The sequence below is a fragment of the Leucopleurus acutus genome (genome assembly GCF_964270905.1).
Source record: "Leucopleurus acutus genome assembly, chromosome: 8".
Taxonomy (NCBI): Eukaryota; Metazoa; Chordata; class Mammalia; order Artiodactyla; family Delphinidae; genus Leucopleurus; species Leucopleurus acutus.
Genome location: NC_139151.1, coordinates 93,898,170 through 93,925,567, shown reverse-complemented (window position 1 = coordinate 93,925,567; position 27,398 = coordinate 93,898,170). Strand labels below are relative to the sequence as shown.

General features: G+C 43.6%; 1 protein-coding gene across 3 annotated transcripts in view; it reads right to left on the bottom strand.

Annotated features, from left to right (window-relative positions):
- Window positions 1-27,398, bottom strand: part of EXT2 (exostosin glycosyltransferase 2) — a 135,054-nt gene that overhangs the window by 48,521 nt on the left and 59,135 nt on the right. For all 3 annotated transcript variants that reach the window (XM_082844361.1, XM_082844360.1, XM_082844362.1), the window contains one exon: window positions 2,793-2,982. In XM_082844361.1, coding sequence (XP_082700487.1) covers window positions 2,793-2,982 — 190 coding nt within the window. The remainder of the gene's footprint in view (window positions 1-2,792; window positions 2,983-27,398) is intronic.

Here is a 27,398-nt window from a genome sequence, read left to right as displayed (position 1 = left end):
GAGTCCCCTCCAGGAGTGCTAGAGCTGCCTGGTGTACAGCCGGTCCCCATGCCCCTCACTCCCCAGGTCCCAGAATTCAGCTCGAAGGAAGAGAGCTGCTGCTTCTACTTCTCGCTTGCCTCTTCCGAGGTGACCATCCTGAAATGCTCAGCCAATTCCATCCTGCCTATTAAGAACTATGAGAGTCCCAATCTGAAGCTGGGGTCAGGATGGGGGGTTCCTTGAGATCAACTCAAATTTAAAACTGAAATCAATTAAAACAGAAGGCTGAGTTAAACCTATCTGAAATGTACAATGTAACAGCTTCCTTCAGACAGGGGCCAGGGGCCAAGCCTAACAACCTTTATATCCATCAAGCCTGGAAACTAAAGAGCCGGGGAGAAGGAAGGCAGTGGCTTGCCTTTTCTTCTGACAGAGCTCAAAACCAACGTGACGAAAGCTCGCTGGAAATTTCTATTGCCTAGTCTAAGTATTTACTTAAACTTCAAATCCAGCAATTTAGACTTAAATGTAACCAAAAAGAAAAAAGTATTTGGTTGGGTCGCAGAGTGAAAAAAAAAAGGTTCGGGGGGGGGGGAAGGGGGCAATTTCTGCCTACACTAACCCTCCCAGCAGCAGGCATGTTAGCCACAGTATTTATTCTAGTAAATGTAGAGAGAGCGGAAAACATCACTTTTGCCTCTAATATTTCAAAGCCTTGGACTTGCTTTTTAAAAAATATATATGTTACTAATGCCGTACATGAAAAATCAGATGCCTCTGCTGGCACGAGGGCCAGAGCCGACAGCCGCATTCACCAACTGAACCAACACCCCACAGAAGATTAAACATGGTTCATGTTCTCCCTTGACAACCACGTCACCAGAGCTGGAGCCCTGACCTAAAAACCACTGTTAGAAAAAAGCTGGTCCAGTCCCTAACCGTGTCAAAATTAGGGCCTCATCAGTTGAGGGCTGCCTTTCCTCTCTAGAGCCAAAATATTTCAAAAATAAACTAAAGTCTTGGTCACAGAATTAACCACTGCACTTTACTAGGGTGTACCAAAAATTAAAACTGAACACCCAGCTCCAAAACCTAGGTTTGTGCTCTTGCTTTTAGTTATGCCACCGTAGGGGCTTAGACCAAGGAGGAAGAAAAAGATTTCTCCTTTCTCGTAGTTTGTCATGATACTTGCCCCAAAGAGGTGACTCAAATTTACAATAAATGATTCACCTTAAGCCCGAAGTGGCTAATGAAGTTTTCTAAGGACAGAACTTCCTATCTGGGCAGGAGGGCGAGGTGAAGGTGGAGGCTCTCTGAAAGCTGGTGGCCTCCGCGTGCGTGCAGGAGCGTGACTGCAGCATGACACAGAGTTGTTCCGCGTCCCACGAGGGACACGGGACACGCAGCCTTGCTTCTGAAAACACGACCTCTCCTTTATAAATGAAGAGACGAATGAGCAACGCAGTACCTCCGATCCCCCTCACTCTGGTGGACCAGGGTCTCCCATGACCACCCCTGCGCTGCTCCTTTTGTCCCGTCCTCCTCCCTTTCTCCCTCTCAGATGGTACCTGGTGCCAACACCTTCCGCTTTCTTCTACCCCTTCCCTCCTCCTTTACTGAGAGTCAAAAAAAAATCCAGAAATGTTGGGAGGAAAAAAACTTGGCATAAAAGATAGTTAATAATAATAATACAAAAGGCAGTGTGCTTCAGGGCGTACTATGGGCATGCTACTCATTTAAAACAGCTACTTTGTTTACTAAACTGTGGCTCTCTGAATATAGAAAGTAAGTATTGATTCTCTCAGAGAACAAAAGTCCCACCAAGTAAAAATGTTTAAATGTCTCAGGAGGACATTGAAATCCCGATTCGCCTCACAGACAGAAGTACGTTCTTCTCCCAGCCTAGACTACGGATCTGCTACCGGGAGTTTCCAGGGTTGACTATCCTGACTTCAGTATAACCAATTAAACAAGAACAGCCATAAAAAGTGCAGATACTACTGTCACGCAATAAACTAGACCTTATCGGTGATAGTGGTGCACATTACAAACTTCAAACTCATTCCTTGCTCTAATCCATCAGAAACTTCCTGGCTTCAATAGGCTATAAAGGGCAGGAGCTTTGAAGTCCCTGGGATTAGGATCAGTAATAGACGGACTGAATGAGAAACAAAATGCAGGTGGAACGTACTCTATGCGTCCTGAATTAAAAACAAATCCAGTGAATCAAACAGCCCTCAACCCTAGCTTCCAGATTACGGGGGTGGCCAAGGCAAGCAACAGAGCCATTAAGGATGAGCCGGTGGGAACTTCCAGAGAGGGCTCACTCTAAGGAACTGATTCAAGCCTGGGAGGGCGTGCCTTGCTAACTTTCCCCGTCGGAGGTGAGGCTGTTCTTTTTGAAGAAGAGCACAGTATCAGAGCAGAGATAAGGAAGGAGAAAACTAATGCCTTTTAAACTGAGTTTTCATGTAAACACATCAGCTGAGATGGCCGAGGGAAGCTGAGATCTGTTTTCCCAAGGCTGATGGCCTTTGATCCTACTGATTCCTAAGCCCTCAAACACTTGTGGCTACAGAGCAGGCCGTGGGCTTAGAGTTAAACGGGCCACCCTAGAACAAGGATGGGATGACTGAGAAAACCGGGGTCATGCCGTCTCAGAAATGGCATTACTGTTGACAGAGCAGGAAAATTCATTCTAAACCAAAGGATGCAAATCATTTGGCCATCCAAATATTGACCCAGCTGAGGGGTTCGCTAACGCCCAAACCAGGCCTTTCCTGGATGCACGGTCTCCCCTCCCTTCTTACCTTCTGGGGGGTTTTTATTCTGATTATTCCAGACGACCAGCAGCTTGGATAAACTGGGCACCTTGGACACTTCAGTGATGACCCGGAAGAGGCTCTCCACTCGGTCGTAGGTGAGGACGATGGCCGTGAAACCTTGAGACTGTGGCGGTATCAGTGGCAGGAAGAGCGGGTTGCTCACACTGCCCCATTTCTGCAAGAGAGCACATGAATGTGGGTCAGAGAGGGATCTAGTAACAATGAGGCTGATCTCTTTCCCAGCGTCACCAATAAACCTGAACATGGGAGATCTGATGGCCTTTCCCACGACCAATCCAAGGGCCAAGCAACTGTTCAAAGTCTTTCCCTCAAAATCTGTGCTGATGCTCTTTAATTAAGTTTGGTTCTGATACCCCTGAACAAGGGGCAGAGAAGTTTTGCAGCTGAGGAGAGATTTCTAGTCAAACATGGCAGATTAAACACATGCATTTATCTTCATTCCCTCCCCAAACCCACTAAAGTGGGTTAATAGATATATATAGATACACATATAAAAGTGCAGTTAATAGATATAAATCTACCCAGACAACGAAATGGGAGCAGAGACAGCAGCTGATGAGCAGCGTGAATGTGTTTCTGAAAGATGGAAAGGGGCTGGAGAAGTGATGACAGCACAGGAGAGGGAGAGCTGAAACCCAAGTACCAAAAGGTGGGCGGAGGGTAGGGGGAGCAACAAGGCAAGCAAGCCCCAACTGTAGCCCCACAAAGGCTCAGGGCTATGCTCAGTGGACCCTTGTGAGTAAGAGGAGGGGGCTGCAAACAGGAGGACTGGTTAAAATATGTGTAAGGAGCAGCGACGGACACAGGGCATAGGCCTCCCCATCACCTACCCACTCAGCCAGAAAACTACTCTTCTTCCCTGCCCGAGCTAGAGAAGGGAGATTTATCCTCTGAGGAAACTGAAGCTCTAGACTTGGAAACACAGGCACAGATGAGAGGAAAATGCAATTAAAGCCTATATATCTGCCTTCCTCCAGATCCCAAAACATCGGCAGTCATGTGGTTTACTTGCCACTCCACCACCTTACAGCGAAGCTCCATCACCTTACAGCGAAGCTCCACCACCTTACAGTGAAGCTCCATCACCTTACAGCGAAGCTCCACCATCTTACAGCGAAGCTCCACCATCTTACAGTGAAGCTCCACCACCTTACAGCGAAGCTCCATCACCTTACAGCGAAGCTCCATCACCTTACAGCGAAGCTCCACCATCTTACAGCGAAGCTCCATCACCTTACAGCGAAGTTCCACCACCTTACAGCGAAGCTCCATCACCTTACAGCGAAGCTCCATCACCTTACAGCGAAGCTCCACCATCTTACAGCGAAGCTCCACCATCTTACAGCGAAGCTCCACCATCTTACAGCGAAGCTCCACCACCTTACAGTGAAGCTCCACCATCTTACAGTGAAGCTCCATCACCTTACAGCGAAGCTCCATCACCTTACAGCGAAGCTCCATCACCTTACAGTGAAGCTCCATCACCTTACAGTGAAGCCCTCGGGCAACAAGCTTCCCTTAAACAAAAAACTTCTGATCATGTGTCCAGGTGAACTGCTGTGCCAGTGCACACGCTCGCCTTCTCCGTCTGACACACCCTGACGTGCACTGTCGCCCTGGGCCTTCCCCACCCTGTCCCTTGCACCCTAGAAGACCTCAGTCTGACCTAGAAACCACCTCGGATCCCATAGGAGAAGAGAACATGGCAATACCCTCTCAGTGAGATTTGAGTGTGAACGACAACAGTACTTGACCATTCAGCTTGCCCTTCCCCTGCTTAGATTTTTTTTGTTACAATCAGATAGTTGGCCTCTTTGGGAAAAGAGACCCCTAGATTACTTGTCTTTAGATTTCTGACACCTAGCTTTGTTCTTGTCACACGTTTATTAAATGGATGAACTGTGAAAAACAAACAAACAAACAAAGAAAAAAACAAAAAAAAACTTCTGATCAGGTTTTTAGTGCTTCCCTCTTAATCACAAACAGATCCTAGAATCAGACATTTCAAGAATATCTTCAGCATGAACAACAGAAACCAAATGAACAAAGAGAAAAACAGGAACTCAGAGGAAACAGAGACAACAGAAGAAGCAGAAGGAAATTTAAACAACATCATATCCTCTGAGACTTTTTCACCCATGAAATAAGAATAAATTGCTATTTTTATTTTAAAAGGTCTATCAAAGATAGGAAAGAACCCTTGAACGTTAAAAATATGATAGCTTAATTTTTTTTTTAAGGCGGTATTGAAAGATAAAGATGATGACGTATTGTAGTCTGGTGAACAAAAAGAGATGAAAAACAGGACAGAAAAGATGAGAGAAAATCCAGGAGGTCCAACATCCATCTAATAGGAGGCTCCTGAAAAAGAAAACACAGAATATGGAAGAAACAAAACTATCAAAGAAATTAAGTTCTAAGAACAGAAGATATGAGATGCAAATTTTCAGATTGAAAGGACCAAATAAGTAATGAGTACACTGAATTTTAAAAACATAAAAAGATAAAACAACAGCAACTAAAAAAACCAATGAAACAAAAACCATATCAAAGCACATCACTTCTGAACACTGGGAATAAAGAGTCAATGAAATGTGTGAATCTAGGTGATGAGCATGTGAGTTCACTGTACAATTCTCACAACTTATCTGTAAGTCTAAATTTTGTTCAAAATAAGGTTTAAAAAGTAATGAATAAAATTCAATTTCTTTGCTACCATTAAAATATTGTTATTTTTATTTATTTATTTTTTTTTTGCGGTACGCGGGCCTCTCACTGTTGTGGCCTCTCCCGTTGTGGAGCACAGGCTCCGGACGCGCAGGCTCAGCGGCCATGGCTCACGGGCCCAGCCGCTCTGCGGCATGTGGGATTTTCCCAGTCCGGGGCACGAACCCGCGTCCCCTGCATCGGCAGGCGGACACTCAACCACTGCGCCACCAGGGAAGCCCAATATTGTCATTTTTAATGCAGCAATGTAAACAAAATATTTTTGTATTGATAATAGGGAACGACTTGTTAAAGCATTCTTATATTTTCAATCTGCTTTATTGAGATATAATTAAGTCTACAATGGATTTTGGTATATTACACTGTTAAATTTTAAAAACTGGTAAAATATAATATGAAATTTGCCATTTTAACCATCTCTAAGTGTACAATTCAGTGGCATTAACTACAGTCACATTCATATGTGAAAAGCCCAGGACCTAACTTCATCGTCCCCAAGAGGAGGCTGAATATGAAACGACCTATCTGTTATTCTGGCTGCTTACACTCCCTAGAGTCTTTCATACTCTGGGATTCCCAAGGTCCCCCCACTAACCTCATCCATATCACTGATGGACACCCATCACCACGTATATGACAACAGCTGTGTGCCAGATGTAACAGTGTGGGACAGGAAATGTACACAAACACATGGAATACACATGGATGGGAACTCAAGGAGACTGAACGGGATTCCTGGAGTCCTAATGTAATCAGGATATTAAAGCCAAAATGTCCACAACAGGCCATAATTAGATTTCACAACCAAGAGACACAATAGGAAAGGCTATCTTCTTAACGCTGACTTTTTGTTTCCATGACATCATGCTTTGGCGTTAAGCTGTAGTCTTAGTTAGGTGCCCGGATTTTAGTGTTTGTAGCCTGCATCTAATTACCTTTGTAGGAACACCTTTTCATTTTATACTCCTATCTTATTCTTCATAGCTTCCTGACTTGCATGGAAACTGAGGTCAGGAAGTAGCCCTGTGCTTAAGTCACAATTACTCCCTAAGGTTCATGGTCTCTCTGCTATCACCATCCCAGCCCACTCATCTACTCCTCCCAACATAATACTCGTATGCTTGAAAATCACCATTTTAAATGGAAAAGAAAAAAAAAGATTTTTTAAAGAAGCGTGTAAAATAATTTAATGTGTGATGTCGAAACAGTCAAGATTTACTGAGTACTGAACTGTTAGGCACTGTGCTTCACATAAATTATCTCATTTGAGCCTCACAGCAATCCCAAGATAGATAGCTATTATTCTCATTTTACAGATGATGAAACTGTAGGACTAGAAATAGTGAATGATGTCTAATCATGTGCTTTACCAGTCCAAAAAGGAAGGAAGAAATAGTGAATGACGCTCAAGGTTACATAACCTGCTAGTGACAGAAGTGGGAAAGAGCCCAGGCCATCTGGCTCCAGAACACCAGGATGTGGTGGTTCTCGGCCCTTCCTCCAACTCTGAGTCCGGGGTAAGCATCACCACTTATAGACTCTGGAAACTGGAACTGTGGGAAACTCCAGAGCTTATTACTTCCAGCTCTCTCTGAGACAAAAATGCTGGAGGTTTTCTTTATCCTTGATAATTAAATCTGGGCCAATATGTAAGGGCCCACCCAAACACTATGATTTCACAGGGTACATGGAATAAAAAAACACACCAAATATATAACACTGACACAAAGGGAACACATAAATTTAAAATGGTAAATACACCTCTTACACAGAAGGAAAAACTATTAAACCCCCAACAAAATGAAGTCTGTTCTTTGGGAGAAGTGGGGAATGCCAGCACACTTGCATGACTCTATGACATTAAAAGGAGAGGAAAATTCCCTGAGAGATGCAAAGCTTGGTTTCAGAAAATGAATCCCTTGGAATTTAAACGGAGGCACCCCCGCTGAAAGGCATCACAGCTCTGGTTTCAAGGCGCTGCCAGGGAGAAGGAACAGGGTCTCTGGCAAGACAACAGATCTGGTCTCATCCCTTATGCCAGCTCCCTTCGGGAAATGGATGGTTATGGGTTGGGGGAGGAGACAAAGGAACGGGTGGGTGGGAAACAGACAGTAACTTGTCTTCGGTGCTCAATTTTTCCACACCACTCACTTGCATACCAAACAGGGCTTGAAGACTGGAGAAGCAGAAAAGGCAGCATACTGGGGAGACAGGGCATGTAAAGGAACATAACAAGTTCTGAAATCTTGCCAACACTTTCCCATAAAAAACAGGCTTTGAGATGAACATGGAGGCAACACAGAAGCTGCTGAGCAAACATTTACTATGTTACAAGCTCGACACTTTACTGTAGGCTATGCCACCAAGGTGGATGCAAAAGACTTCAAAAGTGAATCAGCACATTTGGGGTCAGTTTCAGAGTCACACGTCCTTAATCTGAACCCAGGTTCTTTCACTTGCCAGCTGTGTGACCTGGGTAAATTACTTAACCTCTCTTGCACCTCAGTTTCTGAATCTATAAGATCATGATAATAATACTACTTTTCTAGGTAGTATTACTTAACACAATAATTACTTATTAACCTGTCTTCATTATTTCTTAACAATCTAAATGTTGTTAATGCAAGTAAATAGGTAATAAATGTGAAGTACCTGACACATACAAACATTTGGTAAAGGCAGCCATAGATGACCTTGTGGGAAGAGCGATTTCTCTGGGATTTCCTTTTTGCAGTCTCAAAAGCGGGGTGGGGGTAGGCTAAGCGATCATGAGGTATCTTCCAGCACCAAGATTTTAAATGAAACCCTTCTTCCTCTCTACCTTTACCTTACCATGCTCTGGGGTCCTGGTTTACCTGGATTCTCTACCTCTGCTTCTTCCTTTCCAAATATACTGTTTTTATTTTCACAATTTTCTCTTTTCCTTCCTATTCATTATATTTTAACTGTCTTGAAAGCTCCGTGAAAAAAGGAGCCATAACTGTTATTAACACCCAGCATCTAGCACGGTGCTTGGTGCGACTGAAGAAAAACTTGTTTGAAAATGATTCAGTTAAGCCCAAATGATCCGGGTCGCGTTCTTTCTGTCCTCTTTGTGTATGGGTGTGAACAGTTAATGTACATTCAAATGAGTGACGTCATGAGCTCTGAAATGATTTCCAACTTAGTTCATTCATTTAAAAATACTCACCAACCATCTTATTGTGCTAAGTATTCTGAAGAAGTGTAGGATTAGAATATTTAATAGAGGGTTGGGATCTGGATGCCGCCATTTACTGTGGTGTGTAAAGCCTCTTCTGTGAGTATTAGCTTCCTCACCCGTAAAATGAAGAGCATGACAGTACCTGCCTCTTAAGGTGATGACGATTAAATGAGATTATGCACGTAAGCACTCAGCGGAGGGCTCAACACAGAAATCCATGAATGGTAGTTGAAAGCAAACACAAAAAACTTCTAGCTCGCTCCAATTCATATTCCTGTCTGCTGAAACAATGGTATTTAGCAGCTCAGCAATCATTCCCACCAATATGGTTTCTGGTGCTCATTCATTCAGTCAACATTTCCTGAGCACAAACTATAAGCCTAGAATAGTGTTAAAGATGCAAAGATGAACAAACTCCTTCCCCTCAAACAGTTCATCATCTGGTAGGGAAGACAGCTAGGTAAAAAGACAAATTATAACGCAAATAACAAGTACTAAAACAAGGTCCTAAAGTCCCGTGGGCACACGAAGGTCCATACTGTCACCTCCATCTCCCTGGAGGAGGTGAGGAGGACACCAAGTAGGAGAGTGCTGGCCAAAGAAGCCGAAGGGCAAACTGAGCAGCACGTCCTAAGACCTGCTTCCAAGACCGGGACAGATTCCACCAGGGCCAGGGCTGGGAGGAGGAAGGAAGGAGAGCAGAGACGAGGGACCTCGGAGTCAGGCAGGCTAAAGCCACAGCATGAAAAGACCATATGACAGAAGTTTCTTTTTAAGTCTCATGATTGGCCTTCTGTTGATTTCTTTTGAAACTTTCTTTTTCCTGAGTATTGTTTTACTGATAAATTAACACAGCTACCTTCATGTTCTATCTCAGAAGGTCAGAAATAGGAAACGCTGATCTGCAGCTGGGCTTCTGTGCCGGGTGCTTCTCCCTCTGCAAACATAATCCCGTTTGCCTTTGGAGCCCAGGGACAGCGTGGAGAAAGGCAGCTTTAATTGGGGTGCACGCCTTCATGCAGACACTCCACTCCGCTGGGGTAAGGTCAACAAACCAACTCCCAGGAAAAAAAAAAAAAAAAAAAAAAAAAACATACTGGAGAAGGACATTTCAAAAACAGCATTTAGTCACCTCTGAAATACCTTTAAGAACTGACCCCCTGCTGGCTGACCAAAGAGAGTGTCTACAGTCTGGGACCTTCTGACCCCACTTTCTGCAGGAAATCAAGCACATTTAAACCTCCATAATTTACTCAAGACTCTGACTTCTGCCAGGGAAAAAGCAAACGATGCTGGCAATTAACTCTGTTGCCTGATTAAATCTGCATCATGGCAAGATGGGGCATGAAACCAGGCACCCGGCAATAGAGACCAGAGGAAAAGGCAAAGCCCAGCTAGCGCAGCCGTACCTCGGAACGCTGGTTCTCAGATACGCTCAGTGAAACTGTTCACTCCAAGGTGAGAGGAGATACCAAGAGGAGAAGCGTGTGTCATTCTGACAGAGCACCAGCATTGAGCCCAAATACCTCCGTCATCTCGCGCCCCCCCCTTCCTCGCTTCACTCCTCACTCTTCAAACAAGTACTCATCACGGAAGCTGAGTGATCCAGACTGTTAACGTAATCCACGAGAGCCACGACAACCGTCACGCCACCATGCCTGCTTTCCAGAAGTTCTCTCCTATCACATCACTTATTCTGGAAGGCCCTGGTGAATGAACTAGTAGTGAACAAACAAACCAGCAAGACGGAGATGTGGGTTCAGGTGTCAGGATCCCCTGAAAGAGAAGTCTTGGGAAACCAGGCTTAAAGTCAACTACCAGTTCGAAGGGGACTTCTCCTTCAAGAAAGGGGTTCAAACTCAACTAACTAGGAGTGCCTTTGGCAATCTCACACAGAGGAAGCTGTCTGGGCCCTTCCTGCAATCCTGTTTTGCTTCCTTAGTAGAAAGGCCATGGGAGTCATAGATGAGCCTAACCAAAACCATTCCAGTCAAGGTTACCTACCATACAGAAAGCGGAGGAAGCTAGTGAGCACATGGCTAACCATTCCGAAATGTTCTTGCTGGAACTACTGGAAGATTATAAAATCAAGAGTGAGGAAGACCACATTCTAGTACCAACGAAAGGACTCTTTCAACCTAAACCAACCAAATTCCAGACAGGCGGAATCAAGCTCAAAGCAGCATAATCCAAAATTTAATCCCTATTACTCACTATGTACAACTTCACGTGACAAGAAGAGAATGAAGCAGATATTTGATGTAAATGAAGGTATAATGCCAGAGCAGAAAAGTGAGAAGTCAGAGGAGAAAGGAAAAGAGGAGAGGACAGGCTTGTTATACAGAAGCTCTCGCGCTCCTGGCTATGAGTAGCCTTACCTATCCCTACCTTGACAGCAAAGGCAGTTTTCTTGGTTGTTTTGAAGTTATCAACTCTTACCTCAATGTGGTTTCAATTATGAATTACCAGACTAAAAGGGGGGGGGAAGCTTTGATTTATTCTTTTTTGCTCCAATTATGCATGATGTGTTTCCACTGAAGACTTTGAAAAGTATTTCATCATGCCTCTCATCCTGAAGCGGTCAAAGGGCAAAACCAAAAGGAGTTAACCCTTTCATTTCTCCTCTAGGTTCAAACAGACTCCCTATCAATGGATTAGGGCCAGGCCTTTGAAGCAGAGAGAGCAATGGAAGGGTTGAGCATTAGCATCATATTACTAACGTGCATGAGGGTGGTGTCCCCTGTCCAGAGCGGTGAGATGATATTTATGTTAATGGGTGCTGGGAGATCTGAAAGGGGCAATCAGTAACGTGGCCCAAGTTGCCTGAACCATTAAACCTCTCCAGCTCCACTCTGCAGCACAGCACTCCACTGGGCGTGCACTGACTCGGAAAGCCGGAGAAATACAGAGACCTACGGATGTCTTCCAGCAGGCTCTCTTACATTGCGAGAGAAAAGATCTGGGGACGAGCCTGAAGTCTACTTGCCGCGCTGTGTCTTTGATTCATCCCACCCATAAAAAATAACTGATTGTTCCGAAAAACAAGGAGAACACTGATGGCTAAATCTCACTGGCTTTACATTAAACAGACACAGGAAAGATGAAGAAAATCGAAGGCTAGCAATCTCCTTAGTGCTGTAGACACAACCAAGGAAGACAGTAAATTAAAAACTTAGAATTCCTACAATTTATTTACAGTAAGGTACTGGTAAATAAGTTTTCTACATGGTGGCACTGGAATGCGTCTAACCACATCTGGGTGGACTGGAGTAACAGGTATGGTGACTCTGTAACATCCAAAGAAACTGAGCCACAAAGACTAACTCAGGGTCACAGAAGCAAGCCAAATCTTTTCTTACTGTTGGTCTCTTTTTCCTCCAGATGTGTTTAAGATCTCCTTTTTCTTTGCTGCACTGCAGTTTCATTATGACTTTCCTGCTTGTGGTGTGTTGGTCTTCTTCGATCTGAGGGCTGGTATCACTCAACAGTTCTGGAAAAGTCTTAGCTATTATTCTTTCAGCAGGGCCTGTTTCCATTCACTCTCTCTCCTCCTTCTGCAACTGTGATTAGACGTATGTTGTACCTTGGTCCTCTGTTCTCCATGTCACTACTCTTTCATATTTTCCACCTCTTTGGGCTGCATTCTGAACAATTGCTTTGAATCTAATAATCTAATCTAATCTAATAATCTGAAGTTCTTGCAGCTGTGTTTCTGCTGGTTCTCACTCTGATGTAGTAAAAAACTATGGTTTTTTACTGTGAGCTGCTCATTTTCCGTAGACACTTTATTTTTCAGAATTATTTGAGACCTGGATTGAAGATGAGCTCCTCCAGAGAGGATGTGTGTCTACTTCTGCTGGTCCCTATCAACTCAGGGCCACCTTCAACAAAATTCTCCTCTTAAGGTTTATTCAGACCACGCTTGTAGTACGAACTTGGACCACAAACCATGTGAAGGTGGCTTATGAATTCAGTGCTCAACACCAGGGTCAATACAGACTTCTTATTCTTTACCCTTACACTGAAGAGGCTCTTTTAGTTTCCTGGCTTCATCCAGGAAGCTCCTGACAGATTCTCCAACGTGCACAGGCCACAGGCTTTCAATCCTGCTCCCTTATCCCCTATTTCAGACAGTTACCAGGCAGGGAGCTCCAGGTCATCAAACTCTGCAAAATCTCTGCAGCAAAAGCCAGCTTTGGCCCCCACTCACCTTCCAGGATACCTAGTTTCACTTTGTTTAGGGTCGACAAATACCTTACTTTTATACCAGCTTAGCAACAGGCTCTATCATACTTTATTCAGTATTTTCGTTGTTCAGTTGGGAAGGTCATTTAGCATATCTAATCCACCATGAAGCCAGTGACAGAAGTCTTTCTATATTTACACTAATAATCTAATTAGGTGCTATTGTGTTTCCTGTTTAATTTGAGGGCCAAGTCTGTGTGCAAGACAAAAATAATTATTGTGAAAACATGGCAGTGTATTATAATAGATGGAATGATGGACCGAGAATCTCTGCATCAGGCAAGGCACCACACTTCTTCAGACCTCCATTTCCTCATCTATAAAATGGGATGATGGGGACACAGATCTTAAAAATAAATACGACTCACTTTCTTCATCTGTAAGAATGGAGCCAACAGAATGCTGCTTTGGGGTTGTAAGGATTAAACGACAGAAAACACACAATAGAGCCTATCTATCTATCTAAAAAATCACCCCCTGTAAATTTCAATTTTCCCCTCCAAAGTCCCATCCAATCCTAGAATGTATGTTTCCATGTGAAAAAGCATTACACTAGCAGCATTACATTAATGCCACTTACAAAGTGCTTCCACATATATTATTTCATTAATATCTCATAATAATCCTGTGAAATAAGTAATATTCCATTTTACAGATAAGGATAACAAATTTCAAAGAGATAAGAAAGCACAATGTTAAGCTAATAAACGGTCTTGAACTCAGGTTGATTCCAAAATGTCCTTTTCAATGACCCTGATTAGCAATTGGTAATCGACCACTAACTGCTATACTATTCTTTTGAAGCTATTAATATCCCTAAACCCAGTCCTACAGATGAGCAAATTGCTGCAAAGAGAGATTCGGTAAGTAACCTCAATTTACTCGGATCATCACCAGGAAAGAAGGGATTAAAACTTGCAGTTCAGGAATTTCTCAGCTACAGTTTTCTGAAGGCTCACAGGTTAAACCCATCTGAATGCCTCTCTGAAAATTCCAGTTACTATCTGAGTTTTAGCTTCTTAACTTTTTTCTTTATATAGCACCAAAATTCACATTTGGCCTGGTGCCCACCCTTCTTCTATAAAGCCAAACTACTGTCAAGAAGAGCAGGAAGGGTTGCCCCTGATTGCTTTTCAGGTGGTAGAGGAAAAGTTGACATTTCATCCTCCTCTTGCTTGGAAAGGAAGCCAATCATTTATAAGAACCCTCGTCTGGCTGTGGCTTCCATCAGTGGGATGGACAGAAGCCAGTTAAATGGCTCAGCCTAAGCCATATTGAAAGGAGCTGGAATGAGGAATGAGTGGATTCCATATGTTGATGCTTTTAATAATTCATGAGTTATATCAGTCTGCAAGTAATAAATTTCACTAAACATATCTATGGTAAGATGGTTTAAGATACTGTCAAATCAATTAAATGGGTGAATATAATAAAGTAGGCGCAAATGTAACACATCATTGATTTTACTGGTTCATAATTTTGTATGTTAAAAGTAACGGTTCAGCTGTTTGATAGCAAAAAATGTGGATTATCCTTAGACACAGTCTTCAAACACACACTCCTCACCCCTGGATCTGTTACTTAATAAGTACACTGAAAACACTTAAAAGAAACACTTCAATGAAAAAACTAGAAACTCACCTGATTCAAGTCAACAAGGCTAATCTATAATCCAAAGTGTTCAAGAATGCTAATGGCGGCTCAAACTCCTACTTCTCATGAGAGGTGAAACAGATCTACGGTTTCATCCGACTATCCCATACCTGAAACATTCACAGTTTGAAAGAGAGGCCCGTTCCCTGGCCTGGGCATAAAAATGTTTGCTGGCGGCCCACTGACTGTATTTTAGCGGTCAGCTATGGTATGGAGGAAGACTTCACTAGCTTGGTAAACAGAAACTCTTGGGAAAGGTTAAGTTACAGCTGTGGCATCCGAGCACAAAGCACCCACACACTTAAGACCAAGGAAACCAAAGCTTTCATACAGTTTTGAGCTGACAGGAGTGTAACACCACCATTAAAGTTGATACAAAGTGGGAAGAGCAACCTCTAAAATGCAGTCATTTCTTAATTCTTAACTTCTCTGCAATTCCAATAAGGTACATGTTTTGTCTACTATGTTTTATCTCTGCTTCCTCCTGGGCCGGGGCTGGGGGAGGGCATATGAACCCACAGGGCAGAAAGAATAGGCAAGGAGACACCGGTGGACAGGAGTTCAATACATCTGGGGAGGTGAAACAGATGCAGCCTCTTGCTAGACGACACACAGAAATGTAGAATAAAATATAACAAAAGTCTTCTTCAATATTCAGGAAATGGGAAATCGCCAGGAACCAAAAATGAAGAAAAACTACGAATGAGAGCTGAAGGCCCAGGGGCTTGTTGACACCGCGGTGCCCTGGGGAGGGCAGAGGCTGTTGCTGTGCTTAGTAATGCAGGGGTGTGGGTTTTCACACCCATACCGGAAGAGGGACATGGCTTTGGGCATAGGAAGGAAGGAAACTAGCAATGAGACTTACACATCAAGCCAGAATCCTTCAAGGCCTGCACAGTCAGTGAGAAGGTAGTCCAGAAAGTCACCCCTAGTATGTGGAGACAACAGAAGAACATTTATCCTTTTCAACCTGAGTTTGGGCACAGTGGGTGCTTTCCATAGAGGCTAGCCCTCATGTAGGTTTAGGGTCTAAACGGACTTTCCCTGTGTAGTATGGAAACCTCTTACCAAGAAATTAATGTTAAAAAGTGATTTATCTCTGCAATACTTCTGGAACACCTGGCAGAAGCAAAAAAAAAAAAAAACCAAGAACAAACAAACTCTCTGGAGAAATACCCCCTTACCCCGGGTGGCAAAGATTTCCTCAGAAAATCTTACCAGAGATGAACTCACATTCCAAAATTATAAAACATATAAGGAAACAATGCAACAAGAGCAACAGACAAATGACAGGATTAGACCTTACAAGAAATTTTAAAATTGGATTACGGGAGAATATAAAGTGAGTATCTCAAATAATTAAGGTATAAAAGAGTGAACTGAAAACATATGTGGAAAAAAAGAGACACTATGAAAAAAAGATCAGACGGATTTCAAAAATAATTATAGCTTCTAGAAATAACTATTGAAATTTAAATCTCAATGGATGGGTAAAAAAACCACATTGGACACAGCTAAAGAAAAGAGCAAAATAGATGTGAAAAAATTATCCAGCATGCAGCACAAAGAGTTAAGATGTGTAAAACATGAGGGGAAAAAACAAACCAACCAACCAACCTGAGAGACACAACACAGAATGAAAGAGGCCTAACATACATTTAATAGGATTCCAAGAGGAAGGACTGGCGAGAATGACAGATATGTAATATTCAAAGAGAAAATGACTCAATTTTCCAACACTGATTAAAGACACGAACTCCAGGTTAAAGAAGAAAAATCACTCTCAAAAGCAGACAGAGAATGGGAATAGAAAATCACCATTTGGCAACCATTATACCAACAGATTCAGGCAAGAAATCATCAGTGGATGCTAAAACTAGTAGGTGCAAGTTTGAGGAGTAACAGGATATTTACAGAGTCTCAAAGTATTCCCCCACAAGACACGTTAAAAGAAAGGGGTAACTTCCCATTGGAGAAACCTGTGAGCGAAGTTATCATCACTACTGACGGGACAAATTGACATCATGTGTCCTCCAATGTGATACGCTGAGAACCAACGTTACTTCTGTGATATTCCTGTCAAAAATGCATCGCTTAAATTTCTATAATTTGGAACATGATGCATAATTTGACACAAAAGCATCAGACAAACCCAAATCAAGGGACATATTCTAAAGTAACTGACACGTTCTCTTTGAAAAGGCCAACGCCAGGCAAGACAAAGAAAAGACTTGAGAAACGGTTCCAAAGGAGGCTAAAAAGACATGACAACTGAGCGCAATGCATGGTCTGGAATCCTCCTTTGCTGTAACGGATGTTATGAGAATAACTAGCAAAACTCCACATAAGGTCTATAAATTAAATAAGAATGTTGTATCACTGTTTATTTCCAAATGATTTTGGTTAACTGTACTGTGATTCCATGAGAAATATTTAGGGGTAAAGGGACATCATACCTGCACCTTCCAAATGGTTCAGGAAAAGACATATATGAATGTGGATACACACACACAGAGAAAAGGATAAAGGGAGTGTGGTAAAACATTAACATCTGAGGAATGTGGGTGAAGGGTGCACAGAAACTCTGTACTATTTGGGGAATTTTAAGTCTGAAATTATGTCACAATAAAAAGTTAAAAAAAACCAGAGAATTTTAGGTCTGTTTAAGCAAACAAAAGGCAGACAGGGGAACGTAAGGTACCTAGCAAAACATAAGAAGCTAAACCTTCCAAGGATGATGATAAGAAGATTCAGAAATTGGAGGTACTAGGTGTCCAGGAAGGACGGACTCTAAAAACAAAATAAGAAACAGTTGGTTCCACGATCCCTTAAACTTATACGCACAGGCAGGCCCACCCCCTACCTGTCCTCCCTACCCTCTGCCACTTTAGCAGGAGAAGGATGTTTATTCTCTGGGGAAAATGAATTAGAGAGATTCCATACTCAGCGACATGAGGCACGGAAGGCAGGGTAAGGCACCACACTGAATACAGCAGATGAAGTGATCACCTATCAAGTGAAGGATGAGAACCCTTCTCCTTCCCCCACTCAGCTCCCCACATGCATGCAGCCCAGACTTATCCATCCTCTCCCTACTCCCAAGGGCAGAAAGATTATTCGCTGGATCAGTGAACCAATCCAACAGAAATAACCCATGAATACCAACCATCAGGTCCCCATCCTCATAACTTCAGTAAAAGCCCATAAGGCGACAGACCTATCCATGTATGCAGAGCTTCCAATCAGCTTTCAGTGCCTCTATCTTAAATAAGAGCAGACTGCTGAAAGCCAGCAGGTATTTGAAGAAAGTTTCCAATATGAAAGATAGAAAATAAAGACCTGAAAAAGGAGTTCAAAGGAAACAAACAATACGGGGAGCTAAAGACAAATAAAAACAAAACCACAAATATCTTCAGAGAGAAAGTACAGTATCCTTAAAACAAGAATAGGAAGATATAAAAAAAGATTAATTAGAAGTCAAGAAAAAAACTCTAAGAAATTAAAAGTGAACAAAACGTTAAAAATCAAAAGAAAGGTTAGAAGATAAAATTGAGAAAATACCTAAGAAATTAAAACAAAGGTCCATTAAACCAGAAAGAAATGATAAACAGGAAAGCAAAGGTAAGAAAAATAAGTATCAGTCTAGCATATTCATCATCTAGGTACCCAAGTTCCATAAAGAAGAAAAAGAAAACAGAGGAAAAAAAGAATCAAAGATATTAAGCATGAAAATTTCCTTATAAAGGGCCCAAACCAGTATCCAGTGAACAAAAAAAACACTCATACCAAGGCACACCATCATAAAGTTTCAGAACACAGGATTTCCCAAGAAGATAAAACATTTCACATAAAAGGATCAGGAATTAGAATGACACCTCAGTTTTTTGAGATTAAAACGGGAAGCTTAGAGAACAATGAAGCAATGTCTTCAAAATTCTGAAGAAAAGCTACCACAACCAGAATTTTACACTAGCCCAACTATTAATCAATGTGAAATAGAATAAATGCACTTTCAGACATGCAAGGTGACAGCAAATTTATCCCCCAACAGTCCCCTTTCTGGGGAAGCTACTGGAAAAAATAACCCCAAAAAGAGAAAGATGTTAGAACTTGGAAACAAAGAATCCAACAAAGAAGAGAAAAGAAGGGAATTCCAAGCATCATGGTGAACAGAGAATTTAGGCTGACCTCTGCACAGGAGACCTAGAGAGCAATCAATCCACTCTGGAGCTGAAGGTGCAGGGCTATGGGAAAGAGGGGTGGAGGGAGGCAGGGAGGGAAAAAATGGGGAAGGAGGGAAGAAATCCTATAGTTTACTTGTGCTTGATCATTTCACTCTTTTGGTGGAAGATTCAGTAACAACCAGTGATAGGAACGTGGAAAACTAAGAGGGGGGAAGAAAAAGGCAGTTGTGTATTTACTTCCCGGAAAATAAAAAGTTATACATAATCATGTTTTACTACTTGGTTCCGTTGACAGCAACATTTATATAGTCCTAATAATGCAACAATAAACACTGCTTTAATGAAAAATGATGATACCGCCCCACTGGTAAGATGAGAAAGAAAAGAAATGTGCAGAGGAAGAGGCAAGAACAGGAAACAAAGCACTAACTCTAAGGAAGTAAAAAGATAATGTCTGTGATTGAGAAATCAAAAATAGCACTATCAGCATTTTATGAGGCGACAGGAAAATAAGTATCAGAGGCAAGCTGACAGGGCCGACAGGAAAATAAGAATCAGAGGCAAGCTGACAGAGCTGAAAGAAGTTGCCCCCTGGGAACAGGCCTTAATTTTAGTTACGCTTTATGTTACTATCTGAATTTTTAAACCATACGTGTGTTAAGCCGTACTATTTTTTTTAAGTATTTACCAAATTAAGTGATACAGCTGAGATACAAAAGAGAACCAAAAATCAAGAATCAACTCCAGCTAGAGCAGTGTGGAAATTTTTCTCCTCTGCAGCTACAATGACCCATTTATTAGAAAACTGCACTCAAATATTAATTGATAGGTATGTAAACAGTATAGGATATTAGAAACGGAAACAGAATGCATTATCCTGATGTGATACACAACAACTCATTTCCCTGGTAACCTCTTAAGCAGATTCTCAGGAGAACGGAAGTGGCCCCTGGAACGAGGGGAAAGGGAATCTGGTGTGCTACTAAGCGACAGCTGGGGCGTGAAGGATGACGTGGCCCAAACACTCAGTATGTCCTCAGTTCATCTATGGCCACACCAAGCTCCCACAGACTTCGAGAAACTACTCCCCTCGCTGCCCTCCTACATGTGACATAAGGAAGCAGTCAGCTGCTGACTCACGAAAGCCAGAGTCATAAAAGTGAACTCTGCAAAAACCGCAGATGTAGGCCCGCATCCAGGGAAACCGTGCGTGTGGCTCACCCACTGCCACGGCTGGAGTCGCCGTGCAGGTGTGTGCTGCTCAGGTACACTACTCTCCCTCTACGAGGAAGGACGCTCTGATTGACACGATCCTCTCTGCAACACCCCCGCGTCTGTCTCTTCATGTGCCTTACTTATCCTCCCCCACCTGGATCTGACTTGCGACCTCATCTTCTCCATTTTCTATCTGACCATCAGAACTGGCCAAGTTCTTGGCTTGGGGTCCCGGGTCCAGCTCTTGGGATCTTCCTGCGTCTCCCCATTCACAGACCCAACTCAGCTTTCTTTACTCCATGACCTGAGACTTTCTAGCTTGTTTCCAGAGAAGTAACTACAGATACAAAACAATTCAATGGCAAAGGCTGCTCAAGGAAAGGCTTGGAGTTGAGGGCAGTAGAGTGGACCGCTTGTGCGACTGTGATCCTGTAAATGTGGTGCCTCTAAAAACAAAAGGCTCCGAAAGCTTAAACTTACTTAAAATTCAAGCTAAGATTTCTAAATTCCATACATACTTTAGTCATATCTGGGCAGTGGGAGGAAGAAGGGGAGAATAGGCCAAGAGGGCCTCCTGGGGGGCAGGAGAGGCATTCAAATTCCAGAGAAACATTCCACAACCTGGAAGTTAAAGGGCATGGGGCTGAGTTAAACAGACTGCTAACCGGGTATCTTCTCAACTCAGAGCTCCGTTTCGTGCGTCTGACCTGGCACTTCTTCGGCCTGCAGAGTGATTTATAGCTTGTTAGTATTTACAGCTGAGTGATGTTTTCAGCGGCTGGTACAACCACAACCTTTGTGAATGAGGGCCGCCGTCTGAACTTCTAAGTACCGGTAGCCCTGAGTTCTTCATGTAGCTGAGACAGATGTGGGCTGAACCCCGGCCCTGGATGCTTCTAACCCAAGCCCCAGGGGGACAGAAGAGGAACTGGATGGGGAGAGAGGGAGAGCTTTCTCCAGGCAGTGAGTCAGGACACACCCTGTGAATCAACCCCACATCAATGTATGGTTCCCTGGACCAGCAGCATGAACACTGCTTGGGAACTTGCTAGAAACGCACATTCTAGGACCTCACCGAGACTTACCCGGAAACTAGGTGTGGAGTGGCAGCCACCTGTGTTTTCGTGAGCCCTTCAGGAGCTTCTGATGCATACTGATACTGGAGAACCACTTCCCCGAGAACTAGGGGCTACAGCAAGCTCTGCTGCACTGTGCCCACAGCCCTGAGCCCTGCTCCTCATGGGTGATGAGTGCCAGTCAGGTAAGTGCTGGCACACAACCCTCCCACTTACCAAGCCTTCCCTGCCGGCCTCCAAAAGCTGGGCTCGGACTGATGCTGACAGGACGTCTAGGTAAGTATATAATCCTCGTCTGAGGCCCTGCTTGCAGCTAAGTCACCGTTCTGGCTAGATTTCATAGGAACAAACTTATTTTCAACCTCATTCTTATGCTAGGTTCGACAATCCATTTTAAGTTACTTCTCCATTTTTCTCATCAATTTTTGTCAACAGCCATGGGACCCCAGCTGTCTCTCCTCCCTGTTCTAGGTCTGGTATGGCCAATGCCGAAAAGAAAAAAAATCTGCGGTATCTTTACTAGTGTTATCTATGAGAGCAAATGTGAACAAAACTGTCTGTCAAAAGGGACTGGGTAAATAAAATTAGGACATACTGATAAGGTGGAGTATAATCTCTCTAATCACACTGTAGAAAAATAACATGGGAAACTACTTCACTCTACAACATGATTTTAGGACTACATTACGTTTAGTTTTTTAAAAATTGACACTGAGGGCTTCCCTGGTGGCGCAGTGGTTCAGAGTCCGCCTGCCGATGCAGGGGACGCGGGTTCATGCCCCGGTCCAGGAAGATCCCACGTGGCGCAGAGTGGCTGGGCCCGTGAGCCATGGCCGCTGAGCCTGCGCGTCCGGAGCCTGTGCTCCGCAACGGGAGAGGCCACGACAGTGAGAGGCCCGCGTACCGTGACACTGAGAGGATACGGTTTTGTTGGCACATGCCAGAAATCCAAAACTTCACAGCTCTCGGCCCACTCCATCCCCGCATCACATTTAACGCTCACTTGCTTCAGTCTCTGTCCTCCAGACATGCTCACATCTGGCAGAGAACCAGAGGTAAGGTGGGGGAGGGTGCCCGAGGAGAGCCCCAGCCACACAGGCTAGGCCCAGATGTAGGGACCAGGCCTGCCAAGGGGCAAGACCAGAAATGACACAGACATTCAGAAGCAATACAGGTGTGAGTATTTGCGGGGATGATAAAGTTCTGCTGATATTTGCAAGAAAAGGGAGAAAAATGAAAGCATGGAGAGACTAAGAAGATAGTAAAATGCAGGCATCCTTGACAGGAGGAGCTAAGAAAATTAACGATAAAAACAAACATGTCATCCCTCATAAAGAACCTTAATTTGGTGAGAAATTCCTTCCAAAGAGAAGATTCAAAACAAAGGGCTAATCTCTCCAGACCTGACAGCCATGCAACTTTAAAGTTGTGCTCCAGAGTTACTTTCTCAAACTTGTTCAAGTTCTGAGAGTGCAGCGCGACGCGGATAACGTAATTTGTCCCCTCTCTGGTTACAGAAAATGGCAAAGCATCTGCCGACACCAGCAACCCCTCGCTGTCTCCACCATTCACACACGTAGGCCCTTTTTTTTTTTTTAACGTTGAACTAAGGCAGCGGCATCAGGCCAAAACAGGGCTCTCTACTCTCACCCCTCCTCTCCAGCTAAGCAAGCTCAGCGCATGGCTGGAGGCCCTGACAGCAGATCTTTGAAAGAACCAGATCATCCCTTGATTTACTGACCAAGATCCACACCTACTCCCACCTTGGGGTGTCTGATATTGTAATTTGATGGAATCTAGAGGGGAGACTTCCCTGAAGGTTGGGCTCATAGTAATCACATCTAGGGTAGGTTAAGTATTTCTGAAAGGGAGGGGGAAAGTTAACTGTAAATAAATCAGCGTTACTCAGGCTGCCTGTCAGTTGCTTTCACTAAAGATGCAGAGATGTACAACCCACAGCTTTAAATCAGGGCTCTCATCACCTGAGCTCCTAGAAATGTGGTAAACACTAAATTTCCCTAAAAAGGATTAAGAGTTAAAGGAAAAAATTAAGAAGATATTTTCCAGTTGCATATCCAGATCTATGCTTTTTATACTTCTGTTCTTTCCCAAATTAGAGTCCAGCACTTTGATCGTTCTGTCCTAAATTAAAATACAGCTATTTCAAAACTACAGAATTTCATATACTATTTTCTCCTAGTCTATATTCTTATGAAAGACAGAGACCAAAATCCCAGCCATTTATTCTTATACACTTTTCTTAGAGCTTTAGCTCAAAGTACAGAATAAAGTCCTACTGTTTCCACATTTTCTGGCTGCGCCATGACCATCCCACCTGTATGAATTCTCCTGCAGAGGAACAGATGTGATATTCTTTGTCTCAAGCTTGTACCATATACTCACAAGAGTGGAAATGTTTCAGCCCACAGGAGGCTTAATGGCTCCCATAAAACTCTGTAAGTAACTCAAGGTACTCTGCAGGTAGAAGACCTGGGTTCTTGCTTGTTTACACAACTTGCCCATTATATGACCTCGGACAAGTCATCAGGCTCTGTGAACCTCATTGTGTCTGCTTTAGAGATGAGCAAGAATCTATCACTTTCCCCACCTTCCCAACAGGGTGAAGGTCAAATAAAATAATGGCTGTCACAACAGCATGTGAGTGAGCCTTGATGGCTCAAGCCCTGGGGGCCCGATCTTCCTTCCTCCCTCCCTCCTTCCTTCATGTATCAAGGGCTCCCTGTCTGAATTAAATGGTCCTAGGTATTATGAGGAATACCAAGATAACTCAGAAATTCCCCTAAGAAGCTTAAAACTTTACAGGAAATTATACTTCTATGCATGTGAAGTGATAGTGAAGAAACAGATAATATGCTTTAAGAGTTACAAGAAGGAAAGATTACTTCGTGCTTAGTTAGGGGTATAGGAAAACCTCATGGAGGAAGGGGTATGTAAGCAGGCCCCTGCTATCCAGATAAAATGTGGATGACCAGAGACAATGGTAAAGAGAGGCATCTCAGTGAAAGGACTAACAGTCACAAGGGCACAGGGAAGGAAAAGCATGGAGCAAACACAGAAAGGACAAAGTTGTGCTGCCAGAGATCTAGTGCTCCCTGAAAGGCAACAGAAGGAAATAAAGCTAGAAAGGCAGCCTGGAGCTGGACTGTGGCAGGCCCTGCAGTCAGGCTGCGCTTGGATGCCAACACCGCCTTCGCCCACGACGCCCATGCACCCGCACTCCATATCTGGATAAACGACACCATGTTCCTCACTCTTCCTGAACTCCCCCCCACCAGCTAGTCAGTGATCCCTAATATCACTCACATTTGTCCTGCATTAATTCTCACCTGGGTTCCTGAAAGAGCCTCCTGCCTCTAGGTTCAACCTCCTACAACGGATCCATCCTCCACACTGATGGCAGACTGACCCGAAACGCAATCTCACCACATGATTCCTGTGTAAATACTTCAGTGATCTCCCATCACCCACAGATAACATTCCAGAACCTTCCATAAGATGCCAGGTGTGGGCTTCCCTGGTGGCACAGTGGTTAAAGAATCTGCCTGCTAATGCAGGGGACGCAGGTTGGAGCCCTGGTCCGGGAAGATCCCACATGCCGCGGAGCAACTATGCCCGCACGTCACAGCTAATGAGCCTGCGCTCTAGAGGTCACGAGCCACAACTACTGAGTCCCCGTGACACAACTACTGAAGCCCACACGCCTAGAGCCCGTGCTCCACAACAAGAGAAGCCACCGCAATGAGAAGCCCACGCACCACGACAAAGAGTAGCAACCGCTCGCCACAACTAGAGAATGCTCGCGTGCAGCAACGAAGACCCAACGCAGCCAAAAATTAAAAAAAAAAAAAAAAAGAAAAAGATGCCAGGTGTTTGGTGTCCTGGGCCCTCTGTAGGCTCCACCTTCTGCTTCTCCCTCACAAGCCCCCTTCACTCCTGCCACACTGACCCCCTCGAAGTTCCTGAAACCGCCATGCTCTCTTGTCCCTCTGACTTCTGAATTTGCCGGTCCTTCTGGATGGAACCTAACTTCCCCCCTTTCCCTGACTAGAAACACCTGCCCTTCTCCTTTTAACACTCAGATAATCATTTACCTTTGTTCTGGAACTACTAGCCAAGGTAATTAGATCAAAGATAATAAAAGGTTCAAATATTGAAAAAAGGAAGCAAAATTAGCATTTGTAAATATGATTGCATATCTAGAAGACACAAGAGAATCAACGTTTAAAAAGTGAAACAATTACAGAACTCAGTAAAAGAGTATTTCAAAATTTATGTTCAGAAGCCAGTAATACGTCTTCACACAAAAGTTAGAAACGACAATGTCAGAGAGTACATATTCCTTTATCAGAGTATAAGAAAGATAAAATACCTAAGAAAAAAATTTTCAGGACTTGTGAAGGACCTATATAAAGAAAACTTTAAAATTCTACCAGAAAGACAAACCTTGCTTCCAGATAGCAAGATCTACTGCAATGTAAATCCCCAAGGCATGGATTTTCCTCTGCTTTGTTGACTGACATATTCCAAGTACCAAGAACACTGCCTGGAACATATCAGGCACTCAGTAAGTACCCACTGAATGAATAAATGCCTAAAACTATCTAAAAATTCAATGTGACCAATCGAAGTACAAATAGGATTTATATTTGTATTCTGGGAGAAACTGACAGAGATGTCAACCTCCACTTGAGCAAAAATTCAAGTACTCAGGGTTACTGAAGGCATGGAGAACCAGAATAACCAAGATGCTTCTGGAGGAACTATAAACTGGTACAGTCTTCTGAAAGGGCCATTTGTTAATATCTATCAACATTCAAAATGTGTTTATTCCTTCAGCAATTTCTCAGCTGGAATTAATTCTGTAGATACACTCACACATTTATGTGCAAACACATATGAAAGGATGTCCCTTGTGTTACTGTTAGAAAATAGATTTGCATGTAAGATACACCTGAACAATGGAATAGTATACAGCCATCCTTAAACCTGAAGTATACCTATACAGAATGAAATGGAAGTAAGCCCATGATCTATTAGTAAAGTGAAAAAGGCAAGGCACAGAATACTATGTATAGCATGATCCCATTTGTGTTCTAAGATTATACAGTTAGGTTTATATAGGAATAGAAACCCTCTGGAAGGTTACCTTTGGCAACAGATTCAAGGGAAGAGACAGACAGAAGGAAACTTTACCTCAAGCAAGACAGAAAGGTGTCTGCTGTTGTTGCGCTTGATGTTACCGTTTTACTTCCTCTCGGGCACCCTCGCTTCAGGAAGTGTCCTGCCCACCGCCATCCAGGAGCGCTGCCCGCCCCACCCCATACACTAGGGCGCACAGGACTACTCATACAACACCCTTCCTCGCTGGCTTCCCAAGTTAGTGGAGAGCTCCTTTGAGGGCAGGGCCTGCTTTCCTTTTCTGCTTTCTCAGCACATGGCACAGTGCCTGGCACAGAGGAACCACTTAATAAAGGCGGGAGGAAGGAAGGCAGAAAGGAAGGAGGGAGGGAAGGAGGGCCCTACATGAAGATTAACCAGGTGGCAGCACGCAGGACTATCTGGAGAAGGTAGAGTCAGGAGACAAGGCCGGCCGGCCGGAAAGAGAGTAACGATTCAGTCTGACATGGAGAAGACCCTAGTGCTCTCAGGTGGAGGCCTCAGGGTCTGTGAGCCAGACGGCAGGTGTTCTCCAGCTTCAGGCACTTTCAGTGAGAAAGAAGCCGTGGCCGCTGACACACTCCCTGCGAGGCCACAAGTGCCTCGTGACTCCTGCAAGCAAGGGCGAAGCCCTGTGAGCAGCTTCTGACCACACCATCTCGCTGCTGGGAGTACCCAGGGGCCTCAGCCAAAGTCCTGAGCGATCCCTAACGCCTCTCAATCACTTTTGCTGAGGATGTTCCTCACAAGGGGTCTGAATGTTAACCGACATAACCCGTGGAAAGCACTTAGCATAAAGCACAAGGGGAAGTGCTCAAAATATAAGCTGTTATTAAGTTGCTTACAGAATCCTTTCAAGAGTTCAAAGCACCACGACTGCATAAGTCATCAGAAGTCTTCCATTTCCAACAAGACCCAGGCCTCCCCATTTATTTCTGTCATAAATAAACATACTGTCTTCCTAAGCACATTTAAAATAAACTGGAAGCTGCTGCTTCGGTATTTCTTACTTTTGTCATCATTTCAAAATTAAGCTGGTCCTATCGGTCCCAAGTCTGACAGCAAACTCTCATCTTAGAAAGCTCGAATT